General features: G+C 39.9%; 1 protein-coding gene across 2 annotated transcripts; it reads left to right on the top strand.

Moving 5' to 3' along the window:
* The first annotated feature begins 810 nt into the window (after positions 1 to 810).
* LOC108679175 (chitobiosyldiphosphodolichol beta-mannosyltransferase-like) lies at positions 811 to 7,459 on the top strand. 2 transcript variants are annotated; one of them, XM_018167772.2, is made up of 2 exons: positions 811 to 977; positions 5,236 to 7,459. In XM_018167772.2, the coding sequence occupies exon 2, from the start codon at positions 5,252 to 5,254 to the stop codon at positions 6,647 to 6,649; it is 1,398 nt and encodes a 465-aa protein (XP_018023261.1). In that variant the 5' UTR covers positions 811 to 977; positions 5,236 to 5,251; the 3' UTR covers positions 6,650 to 7,459. The 2 variants fall into 2 exon arrangements, with proteins under 2 accessions (XP_018023261.1, XP_018023262.1); XM_018167773.1 differs by having other exon boundaries at positions 958 to 979; positions 5,244 to 7,459.
* The last annotated feature ends 5,478 nt before the right edge of the window (positions 7,460 to 12,937 follow it).

Below are 12,937 nucleotides of genomic sequence, written 5' to 3'. Positions count from 1 at the left end.
ATACAGTATAGTTACAAGTTATACATATACATGAAATAAACAATTCAAATGGTCATATTAATCGGAATCAGATTATAAATAAGGAAAGTATATAAAAGCCTAATCGTGGCAGTACTTACTCTAATGAGAGGTTTCTGAGCAACCATGCATAAACACAGAAGGTCGGTACGAAGTAAACAAAATGCTGCGTTCCCGATTGAGACATTCACGTTTCTAGCGATAAATCTAATTTTTACATTTGGTTTTAACAGGAATTATTGCACAATTATTAATTACATGTAGACGCTACAATAGTTTAGTTGGCAATGTTCATAGTTCTTATATAATAGCGGTTTCAGCGTTTTATTAGGCCGTAGGCCTGTCGCCGATTCTGAACATCGCAGAACATTCACAGCATTTTGCAGGCTTGAACTCGCAACTCACTGCTACAATTCTGCTGTGCTTAACAAGTTAACCGCCCGGCCTCCTCGCCGATTCTGACCAGAAACTGGCGCACAGAGCTGGGATCGAACCCGCGCCTCTCTGCGCCAATCTTGGTACTCTGAACTTTAACCACTAGGCCACCCTAGTGGTTATAGAAAATATTTCAATATATTCATCCGCATGACATTGCCTTGACACCGTTATTTGCTGTTAGCAGCTCGATTTTGACTACTGAATTTGTTCTCTTATACTCATTGAAATCACGATCCATGGATACGAATTTACTTTGCAAATTTAAATAATTATTCATGTGGTGTATATGTTTCATTGTAACAATTTTTTTTTCTTTTCGAACGGAATTTGTATTTGATGATGATCCGCGTATGCACGAAGTGAGGTCGACGAGTTCACATCTTCTATATCTTAATGCGGATGAAGCACTAGAGGTGCATGTCCGCATGTAGTCGTAGTTCGTATAGCTGACGCCGCCTGGGTTGAACTGACCTCTCGTCTCAGTACCTACAAGGCTACACGACTTGTAGTTCCGGTGACCGGTAAGGGCCGAGAATTTATAAGCTTTGAAATCAATGATTATTTTATTTACACAACTGGGCAAGGTGGCCCAGTGGTGAGTGGTGGGCAAGGTGGCCCAGTGGAGCAGTGGTTACAGTTCAGAGTACCAGGATTGGTGCAGAGAGGCACGGGTTCGATCCCAGCTCTGTGCGCCAGTTTCTGGTCAGAATCGGCAAGGAGGCCGGGCAGTTAAGCACAGCAGAATTGAAGCAGTGAGTTGCGAGTTCGAGACCGCAAAATGCTGTGAATGTTCTGCGATGTTAAGAATCGGCGACAGGCCTACGGGCTACGGCCTAATAACGCTGAAACCGCTAATCCGCTATTATTATTATTATTTACTAATAGATTTATTGACATGATATTACTTACTCTTGGATTGGTTTCATTTTGAAAAGTAAAATTTTGAATGAAAAATATGCAGTTGATAACTTCATTAACTTGATAGCCTAGTGCTTAATCCAGATTAGGTATATTTTTGAGCATATTATCACAGATAGTCTGTAATAATGGCCTAATAGCATAATTTTTTAAGCATGGTGTGTTCAGGGCTGGAAAAGTCCTATTTTTTTCTGAAATATTGAGGCTCTAATATCGTATAGCAGTATAGCCCTACCTAATTACAGTAGGTATGAAATCTCGCAGCTCTAATTTCATGTATTCATGTTTGATTGAAAAAAATGCTGTTTGTACTCCGCAAACATGTCATTTCATAAAATTTTCAGCTTCCGCAATCTGCACTAATAAATCACTATTTCAACAATCCTGCCAAAATATCCTGCACAACAAAACAACAAGTCAACATAAAATATTTCCTCATAGATAATTGTGTAGTTGTGGCCATGTCAGAGCAGTCAGACTGCAATGCAGTCTGACTAATGACCATAAATACCTTTCAGGTGTTCAGTTGCTACCCATGGTCAGGAAGGTGCAGCGTGTACGCCGGAGGTTCGTTTTCGGATGTACGCCAGTACGCCAGGAAAGAAAGTTGCCAATATGCTTGCTAAAAACGGAAGTGTAACCCTCACCAATGCTGCATGATCGACACAGGCACATGTACTTTACGATTGATGCCTGGCGATCGTCACAAACACACTGGCAAGCCAGATGCGGACGTACGGTACGTCAGGACAAGCCAGATCACCCAGATGCAAACGTACACCAAGGCAAGCCAGATGCGGACGTACGGTACATCAGGACAAGCCAGATCGCCCAGATGCAGACGTACGTCGAGGTCGAGACAAGCCAGATGCGGACGTACGGTACGTCAGGACAAGCCAGATCGCCCAGATGCAGACGTACGTCGAGGTCGAGACAAGCCAGATGCGGACGTACGCCGGGCGTGTGCGCCAATAACGTTATTTTAGCTCTTTGTACGCCGCGTTGTACGCCAGTAGAAGGGCTTGGAGTCTCGTTTACGCCGGATTAATCCGCGGAAAACGGCACCATCCTGGGTATGGGTTGCTACTCAAGTGAAGGCAAATGTTCGTGTAATAGTGTTGACTGTTTTAAGGGTAAAATTAGAGATTAGGGTAACACATGCACGGGACTTTTTACACATGTAAAAAGTTAGTTGACGCCGGCTTGCAAATGGCTTTTAATGACTGAGATATGGAATTCAAGGCTGGAAGAAATTAAATATTGGGTGGCAAATCCAAAAATTCATTTGTGACTTGCCAAGCAGGGCTGGAAAAGTCCTATTTTTGTCTGAAATATCACGGCTCTAATTGACTAATATTGTATAATTTCGGTGGGTATGAAATCTCGCGGCTCAAATGTCATAAATTTTTGTTTGATTGAAAAATCAGGGTTTGCACTTTGCAAACATGTCATTTGATAAAATTTTCAACTTCTGCAATCCGCATTGCTTTACCATTCCCGCCAAAATATCCTGCAGAAAAAACATAAACATCGTAATGTAAACAAATCAACTAAAAGTTTTTTTAAAGATTTCGCAAAGTTGTGGTTATGTCAAGGCGGTCAGACTGCATTAACGCGTGCTCAACTTACAGTAAAGACAAATTTTATTGTTGTCGTTTGACTGTTCTAGGGTAAAATTAGAGATTTGGGGTAACACATGCATGGACTTTGTAAATAAATTTGCACCTCATAAATGGCTTTTCATGGCCGGGATATGGAATTCACGGCTCGAAAAAATGGAATCACGGCTGGCAAATCCATAGAACCATGGCTCATAAAATTCAGTCGAGGCTTGCCAAGTAGATATATTCCATGCCTGTCGCCAAGTAGATATATTCCATGCCTGGGTGCATTGGTGCCATAATTTGGGATTGGAATTTTCATGCTTGTTTCTGAAATTTTGTGGCTCCAATGTGACAAATTTTTAATACAATTGGAATCTTGTGGCCCAATCATGCACTTTCGTTGACAATTAGAAAGGTGATAATTATCCTGGCAGAAATCTCGCGGTTCTAGAAATGGCGGGAAAGCTCTAGTCTTTGTACACATATATTATTTGATTTAAATATTTAAACTAGAATTTATTTTTATTTTTAGTCAATATTTGAAACTGGATCAAAGGCTGGATCGATCTTGAATTTATGAACTGGTATTCCTAGCATGTCATCTTGTTTATGATCATGTGTATTTTTGTCTCAGTCAAGAGTCGCTTCTGCCCAATTTTCCAGTTTTGACTTCATTCCTCCCAACAAGCTGTCTGACATGACTAAAACTAAAAAATCAATCAGACCACTGATGGAAATGTTTTGGATAGATATTTGGCTGGAGGTGGGTGGCAGAAATGAAGTTATGCCACTACGCATAGTTGCAAAATTTTTCTTAGGAACCAGCTCATTTAAAAGCCCCTAATCTAGTTCGAAGTTTTATTTAATACCTACATATTGCTGGCATGCATGATACTTACTGGTCTACTCCAAGTCTGGGATTTTCCTACTTATAACTGAAAAAACATGGCCTGATCATGCACTTTTGTTAGCAATTTGTAGGAGATTTATAATTCATTTTATTGGAATCTTGCAGCTGGGAAAGCTTTAGGCACTACACAGAAGCTAAATATATTCTGTGCCTGGTCTACTTATAGGACTCATAAATGAAGAACTTTGCTTTGCCACCATGCAGTTATGAGACTTTTAATGAAAGCAGTTGTGATAAAGTTTTTTTGTTGTTTTTGACAAAGTTTTTTTGGAGCCAAGCCTTTTGAAAATACATGGCTTAGGAGCCACGAGATTTCCAATTCAATATAGAAGGTTCTAATCTATTAACAATGCCATGATTTTTAGTCACATTAACTTTCTTTATTCAAAAATATTTGCACTGAGTAGAAAGTTTGGCATGCTAGCTAATGTGTAGTAAGTACATATTTACTCCACTGTTATTATATGCTAATAAATTTGCTTATGTTTTTTCCCAACTTTCCTATGGTTATTTGTAACAAATTTAATTGAATTATTTGGTATACAGTTGCTGAAGATTCTGATCAATTTTTTCTTAACTATGTTATGTGCACATTGCTAATTAGAGCCTCTTGCCTGCTGTACAGGCATGAGGTCTAAACAATGCAGACAAAAACTCTGATGAACTTGAAAACAATGAATGAAGAATCTATTGAGTAGTACCATTTTTTGAATTTCTAAAGTTTTTGAAATGTAAGTGGAACCTCTAACTCTTCAACCTTTACCCTATCTTGCTAGAAACTACTAAGCTTTGTGAAACCTCCAGCAATTTCAATGAAAACACTGCTTGTAAAAATTTATGCTTTTTAGCGCATTTTCTCATTTATGGAAAAAATGCACTATTGTACTCGCCATGTCCGTCCGTCTGTCTGTCTGTCCGTGACCTCAAGTTTTCGTCGATGAGAAAATGTGCTCTCTGTCAGTCACTGCAGTGAGTACTGAGTTATATTTTTTCAGGTCTAAGTCCTTTATGAACTTCTTTTATACCTATTTATATATGAAGACAACTTCTGAGGGTACTCAGTTACAGTTTATCTCAGATTTTCCTTATATAATTCCTCAATTCTTCATAATTGGAACAAGGAAAAGTTTGAGTGAGTTACATTTTTTTGTGAATTCTAGTCACAACTGATGTTAAAAAAAAAAGTTGACAATTCAATGCACCAATAGTTTCTATCATTGCATTTCTCCATACCTCCTGGCTTTTTTTTATTGAAATTCCAATTTTTTTTTATTCTCACAATTAAATTTTATTATGTACCACCATTCATGAGCTCTTAGCTTGTGTTGACAGTTTCTTGTGTTGCAGGTGTTTGCATGCCATCATGCCTACCAGTGACAAAACATCAAGGGAAGTAGAACAAGGAGGCAACAATAACCCTGCGGAGTCAACGAGCAGAGGTTGCGTGAGCGTCGTCGTGGTCGGTGATGTCGGCCACTCCCCCCGCATGGCTTATCATGCGCTATCCTTTGCTCAAGAAAATTATGATGTAAATTTAGTGGGGTACATGGGCTCTCGACCTCAAGAAGAGTTGCTGAGCCATCCCAAAATTTCAATTGTTCCTTTGAGGAAAGTTCCTTCCTGCCTCAACAGTTTGCCAAATCTGATTAGGTTTGTTTTTCGTGTTTTATGGCAAGCTTTCTCGTTGTGGTTCACACTTTTATTATCAAAGCGTCCGCAATATCTGATGCTACAAAACCCTCCTTGTGTGCCTGCTCTGCCTGTATGCTGGCTCTACTGCCTCATTTTTCGTGTGCGTCTTATATTGGACTGGCATAATTATGGCTACAGTATCCTCGCTTTGACATTAGGACAAAGACATCCGCTTGTGCACGTTTATAAAACAATTGAGAAAGTTTTCGGCAGAATGGCGTCTGCCGGGCTGTGCGTGAGCCGTGCCATGAAGGACGATCTCAAGAGGAGCTGGGGCGTGGATCACATTACTGTTCACTACGATAGACCCCCATTGCGTTTCCAGCCAATATCTGTTGAGGCCAAACACGATCTCTTCCTTAAGCTATCATCTCAACTGCCGTGCTTTAGTGGCAGCGCTCCAGATAAAACAGTCTTCACTGAACGTTTCGCGGACGGTCGCGTTTCTCATAGTGAAGACCGACCGGCTCTGCTAGTTTCATCCACGAGCTGGACAGAAGATGAAGACTTTTCTGTTTTATTACGCGCCCTCACTGCTTATGAGGACCGCGCCTCACTCAAGCCTGAGCAATACCCGCGCCTCATTGTTGTTGTTACCGGAAAAGGGCCCTTAAAGGACTACTACTTAAACCTGGCACGGCGATGTGATTGGCAAACTGTGCAGTTGGAAACGGTGTGGCTTGAGCCCGAAGATTATCCACGACTGCTTGCAGCTGCTGACGTTGGCCTCAGTCTGCACACCTCAAGTTCGGGCTTTGATTTACCCATGAAGGTTGTGGATATGTTTGGTTGTGGCTTGCCAGTCATTGCTCAGTACTACCCTACCATCGAGGAGCTCGTCAAACCAAACATTAACGGTGTGACTTTCAAGAATGACGAAGAACTTGCTGATCGTCTTCTCTCTTGGTTTAGAGGATTCCCTCACAGTGAAAGTCACCAGAAACGACGTGCTGCCATGCTAGAAAACATCGAACACTTTAGGCGACTTCGCTGGCACGAGTGCTGGCAGTGCAACGTGATGCCGCTCTTCAGCGACCGCTGCTCCTTGCCTCCAGAGCGTCCTGAGTAGTTAGGCGATCATTGGAGGTTCTTCATCAAATATCTAACGGTAGCATAAACTTACCTTTCTTTGTATTGGATTTTTATCTACTTACAACTCTGATATATTCAAATTCTGCTGCTAATTTTGTATGAAAATTTAATATCGGAGCACTGGCCGAATTTTACTGGCGTTTCTTGGAGTAATTCTTGTGTCAGTCTATCGAAAAATTGAAATTATTTGTAACGAATTCAAGTCTGGATGTCATCACCACGGAATGTTTGCAGTGAAAAACGTAACGTGCTGTCTAAAGACATTCGAAGCTGAAGCCTTCTGAGGAGAGATTGTGGACGTGAATCATTTTTCCTTCACGACTTTATTTTGTGAACTAAACTCAATCTTGAGGGTTCGTTGATGACAGAATAAAGGAGGACTCTGTATTGGTGTCTTTATAGTCTGCGGTGTTTGTTATTTGTGTTGTTGAATTTTTTGTTTCACATCTCTTTATTTTTGCTTTGATTTTAAGGAGCACATAAGTAGATACGACAGAACTTCTGAAGGTCTGAGCTAATTTTTGTCTTTTAAACTTGACCGGTTATTGAATGTGATTTGTTGTTATCCTTCCTGTACACGACCTGACGAGTGGCGCTTGGTATCATAGTAATTTTTCTGCGTTTTCCATTGCGTGTTCTTTTTCTGTTCCTCTTGTGTGCTATAACCTTTATTTGTGCGTTTCCTGACAGTGTAAAGCATATATGTTTTTGTTACCTTTTTCCTGATGAACTTTTATCACTATCATTGAGGGCATTAGTTTCTCGATCAGCATGACTAAGAGAAATATATACAGTGGGGGGAAATAAATATTCGTACACTTGAAAAATCGTATTTTAATGTATGTAAGTACACAAACTTAACAGGAAAAGTGATTTATATTATGTATAGAGTAAATACGATTTTTCAAGTGTACGAATATTTATTTCCCCCCACTGTACATACATTTGTTCATGTGTTTGTTATAGTTCCATGTGTGTGGATTCGTTTTCTTGTTACTTAGACATCGATTTATGTTAATTTTATATAGAGCCTCGGTAATTAATCAATTTTTGCTCGGTTTGTTGCGTGTTTTGGAATCATTTAAAGTTTTTGTTGCTTACGTCCTTTTGTTAACTCTAATTCATCGTTGAGACACGTTGCCATGCATTATGTGCAATTTCTTGGTGATGTTCAGTTTTAAATTGTTAATGGTGCCTGAAGATCAGCAACTTAGACCGATATCTTCTTTGCTCGTAAGACTCATGTTACCGTTGATGCTTCTATCAAACTATGTGCTACTGTAGTTCATCTTTTTGTTTGTGTAGCGGTATTGCAGGCCAGTAATCTTCTTGCTTTACGGTGGTGTCATATCCTGAGAATGTAATGATGAGTATTTTGTATTGCTTTTCCTTTGTCATGTCCCTGTAGGGTGAGGAGAACTCATTCTTCATACCTGCTGTCAACGTCACTGTTGTACTTTGACCTCGTGCATCTGCTGCAGCTTGAGCTCACACATCCGGTTCAAATTTCTGCTACCAAACGGGAAAAAGTACGAGAAAAAAATCTTCTGTTTGTTCTCAATTTCGCATAGCCTGGTTTAAATAGATGGTTGGGTTCATATATTCCTCACCGTTAGCTTTCTTGGGATACGTGTTAACTAGGTAGGTTCTTACTGATGGCGCTTCCATTGCACTATGGTGATGTTTCAGGTCTATGATAATGTGCCTTGCAAGGCAATGCATCTCTACAGTATTAAGACGTTGAGTTCGACACGACTCACGACTCACCACTATTGTCATATCGCCTATGAACGGCCAAGTCTGCGGAAAAAATTCCTATTATTCAATATTTACTAGTAAATTTGTAGGTTCTGGTGCAAAAATTATATTTTCTTTTTTTCGTACATTTTAAAATTTAATAAGGAAGTGCGCCATCATGATTTTTTTCCGGCCAACGCAGTTGAAAAAAACTAAATGGCTTTATTAAATACCCTGCAACCCACCGTCGGGTCATGCCGCACTTAACGTCTTAATACACGACACCTTTCTATTAACTGCCTGTAATGTAGTGTCTGGAAAAAAGGGTAATGCTATATGATACGTGTTGAATGTTTGGCATAGCTTTATTTTATTACTACGTTAATAAATGTAATTGTTGCACGCGTTGTTTTAAATCCCTGATCCTGTCCCGCACATGTGTCGCACTTCAACGAATACTACAGTAGAATCGCCCCTTATTTAAATAAAACTATAATTTTGTTCAAAACCACGATTTATAGGGTTCGATTTCTGCATTATAACTATCAGAAAGGTTTTAATCGTGCTAGAAATGTGTGCTTCAGCTTTGTTTTAAAATAGATCGTTTCATATGAAGGTCGGCGAGTTAAGTGCGGGGTTGAATGAGTGGGACTAGCGTTGGAACGTTCAATTTCGTGAAGACTTAGCGGGACATCGCGGCAAGAAAACGTTTCAAGTGTGTAGTAATGAATCATACTTGTGTCATGTTCAACATTTAAAAATATAGTATAGGGACAACTGTGATCATGTATTTACTTGAGAAACATATTTACACATGTGTAAACAAGTAAATCCTGTCATCTAATAATAATTTGCGAAACATGTAAACTACTCTGTGTGATTGTATAAATTTATCTACGCCTTCCTAAAATTTGAAAATATCAAATGAAAGCGCTCTTAGTATGAGAGTTGTTGAGCGTGGTTAGCTCCCCTCGTCTCGAATTGCCGCTGGTGCGACAGCGCGACCCTCGGGCGACGAGGGCTTTTATGTGTTTTATCGCAGCGGCGTTGATGAGCCGATGCGTGGGAGGGATGCTGCCGCGTGCCACCCGCCATGATGGCTTCTGTGTCAGAAGAAGGTTTTACCGCGAGACCAACACGTGTATGTATTTGAGAGTAATCCTCGTACATAAAACATGGTAGTGATATTGGTTGCCGATTAGTTGAAGCAGCCATTCATGTAATACATACAAAGAACATGAAAGAAGAATACTTTATGTTCTTTTTGTAATACAAAAAATAACATAAAAGAAGTCTCTGCACATATTTTCATGCTAAACACATGATCCACCTTATTGCAGCAACCAAATGCAAATAGATTGCCATGTAAAAATTTTATGATGCGTTGAGAAATAGTGGAAATGGCCTTGAGACATCAATAGGAGATAAAATTGAGCTTATTCAAAGCTTTTATTTATAACATTACATTTCTCTAGTGTTATTTCCGATATTAATGAATTTCTACCTTAGAGTTTGAAACGGATGCAAAGCTTCATTTGCGCAATTAATCTTGGTCTAAATGGATGTAAATACCTTTAGTGCTATCAATTCATGAGTTTTAGATTAAGTAAGTAACAAAAGCATTATCCGATACCACCATTATACAGGCATTATATTGTACAGGCAATTTAGCATCAGCAACAGCAGTATCCAAGAGGGCACTCCACCAGCATCGATGGCGGTGGCCGAGCTCATAATTCAGGCGCCAGTCGGCGGCAGCAATAATGTCTTGCAATAAAAACAGTGTGCGGCTTTTTTTATGGAGCGTCCGCTTGCGACGGCGTGGGTGCGCGATCGTCTTTTGTTCGGCAGGACGCGTGCCGCAGCGCCGGCGTCATCGTGTTATGAGAAGCTCGTCAAATGATTCCGCAATTGCTATGCCGATCGCTCGTATCTCAAATGTATGTTTGCGGCGACATTGTTTTCTACTGCGGCCAAATAGTTACAAATTGTGGTAGGTTGAACAATGAAGTCTTGGGAATTGTCCCGCTCAGTTTGGACGAATTGGTTTCAATTGCAGTTTCAGTTTGGACGAATTAAAATTAGTTTCCTCTTTTGAAGAGCCATATTGGTTTTCTGTTGTTATATTAATTATTATGGTTATAAATGTTAAAAGAAACAACCAGAAACAAACCCGCTTCACTGGTATTCGATTGCGCTTAAAAAAAAATACCCACTAAAATGTTGCGTGTAAAAAAAATCGTCGGCAAATTTATGCTCGATATATTTTTATTTCAAATCTACGACGAATTTGACAGCACCTCAGCCAGGAAGTAAACCTCTTTCCGTGTACATCCAACCACTGATTTCATGCAGCACCATTTTACGGGACCATCGTACGGGACTGAGAGTTAATTTATGCTGATGGGTTCAGGCGTGTTGAACAACACTCGATAATGCAGAGCTGAGGGCTCGGTTACTGAAGGGATTGCATGGCCTGGCCGCCAGAATGTGTGTTGACTCAATACTTGATTAATGTGAATATTTACGCAATGTGTGCAGGGATTTCCACTGGCCAAGTTATGTACAAATATAATCGTCAATGTATCAATATCAGCATGATCAGAATAACGGGAAAATCACGAGTCCTGTATGTAATCATGAATTTCTAAGGGTTAACTAAATCTAAGACTGAAAGTTGCGCATACATGATCACCTGTCACAAATTTTACCCGTGAAGTTTCCATCGAAATTGATACTTACGAGGTGTAACCGACAAGTAAAACAAGAACGATATAAACTCTCTTCTTGACTTAGCCTGGTTTGGTTGAGTGCAAGTTTCGTTTACGACGGAAATACCAAACATGAGTCATTATTTAACAAAGTGGTGAATCATATCGATTCCTGTGACTACCTGCTTTTTGTTTGCAATGTTCTCTTAATTATCAGCGAGCAGATCGTTTCCGCTGCAGTCATAAACTCAAAGTGTTTAATGTTTTTTCTTCTAGTCTTCGTAAATTCTCGCAGTGTTTCGAGACAGCATTGTTTAGTCGGGGCTGCTTGCAAGCGCTGCACATTTGCTGAGCCTGCAAATGGAATAAGAAATGAAGTCATGAGGATAGTTGACAGTAGCAGACTGTATCACTGTAATCATGACATTTGCGAGGTGCGAATTGCCACCCAATGGCATCGATACCACTTGGGGTTGATTGCTTGACGCATAACTGTGTGATTGAAAGACTTCCAATGGCGATATTAATTGACAAAGGTCAAGGGCTGTCTGCAGTTCAACTGAAAAGTGGATGAGAAATGAATTTCTGCTTCATGAGATTTCAGGTTAGTAAAGACTAATAGGAATAAATTTGAGATGATATTCATCTCGTTTAATAAATGCCTAGAATTTTTTCGATTTAACAAAGATGTTACAATAAAGTTCAAGAAAATTAATATTCGCAGCTTTACAAATGTGGTCTATATTATTTGAATCCGCTAGGAATGTCAGTGCAGGCTGGAGTGGTCTTAATGATGAACCTAACGATCGTAACACTTAACGTATACAGTCCGACGTTGCTACCTGTTACGTATATGCACTCGTGACGCTGTCACTCACATACAAACGTCGCCACCAACAGATGGAAGACATCCACATGTCGGCACCGCGGTAATCAAACATAAAATAACGACGACTGATAAATCTGAATAAAATCTTCATGTTTTCTATAATAACTTCAATGTGGTATCGATCTAACTATTAGATGGTTGTTTGTTTAATTCAACATCCCGGTGCAGGAGGATCGGGTACTAGGAAAAATCAAACGCAAACTCAGCACAAGCTCGCTCGCTGCTGAAGATATCTAAGAAAACTTCTTTGCATACTGCTATTTTGTCTGCGACGTGCAAGCTAAAAATAATGAGGCTTCATTTCTAAACTAATACATTTCAATAATTTAACGCATTTCCCCTTTTTTCAGGAGCCCGCTACAGTTTAGTTAAGGAACGAGCATCATATGGTTATTTCTAAGAAAGATGTCCATGGTGTAACGGCGTGACGCATGTAACGTATGGCGAGGCATGACCAATGGAGTGTGAGGTGACCGCTGCTATGCAGATCAGAGTAGCCTTTGTGGCCGACGAATTTACGACAGGAACTTTAGGGCGGCATAACGGCGCCGGCCATGAAAATGATGGCTGAGTGGACTGCGATAGACACGCCGATGTAGCCTAAAAGACGATGATACGGCACCAAAAGAGCTACGGTGGCCCACGAGAAGCAAATATGGATGAGAAGCGGTGCGAAAGCAGATCGAAATTATGCAGTAACTCCAGAAGACAACGCAAAATACAACGAGAACAGCGGTAACTATGTGTCTAAAATTATAACATTTGTGTTATGCAGAATGTACTGTACGACAAAAGTTGAATTGAAGTTGCTCCTGTCGATAGGTTAATAAGCTTGGCGCGCTTGTAGTTGTTGTCAAAGGTAACAATAAAATTCCGTCAAATGAATATAGTTGTTTTAAACGAATATGTCATAATTCATTATATATCG

This window comes from Hyalella azteca, unplaced genomic scaffold (genome assembly GCF_000764305.2).
Source record: "Hyalella azteca isolate HAZT.00-mixed unplaced genomic scaffold, Hazt_2.0.2 contig12222, whole genome shotgun sequence".
NCBI lineage: Eukaryota > Metazoa > Arthropoda > Malacostraca > Amphipoda > Hyalellidae > Hyalella > Hyalella azteca.
Note: the sequence above shows the minus strand (reverse complement) of the source record. Positions and strands in the feature narration are given on the sequence as shown.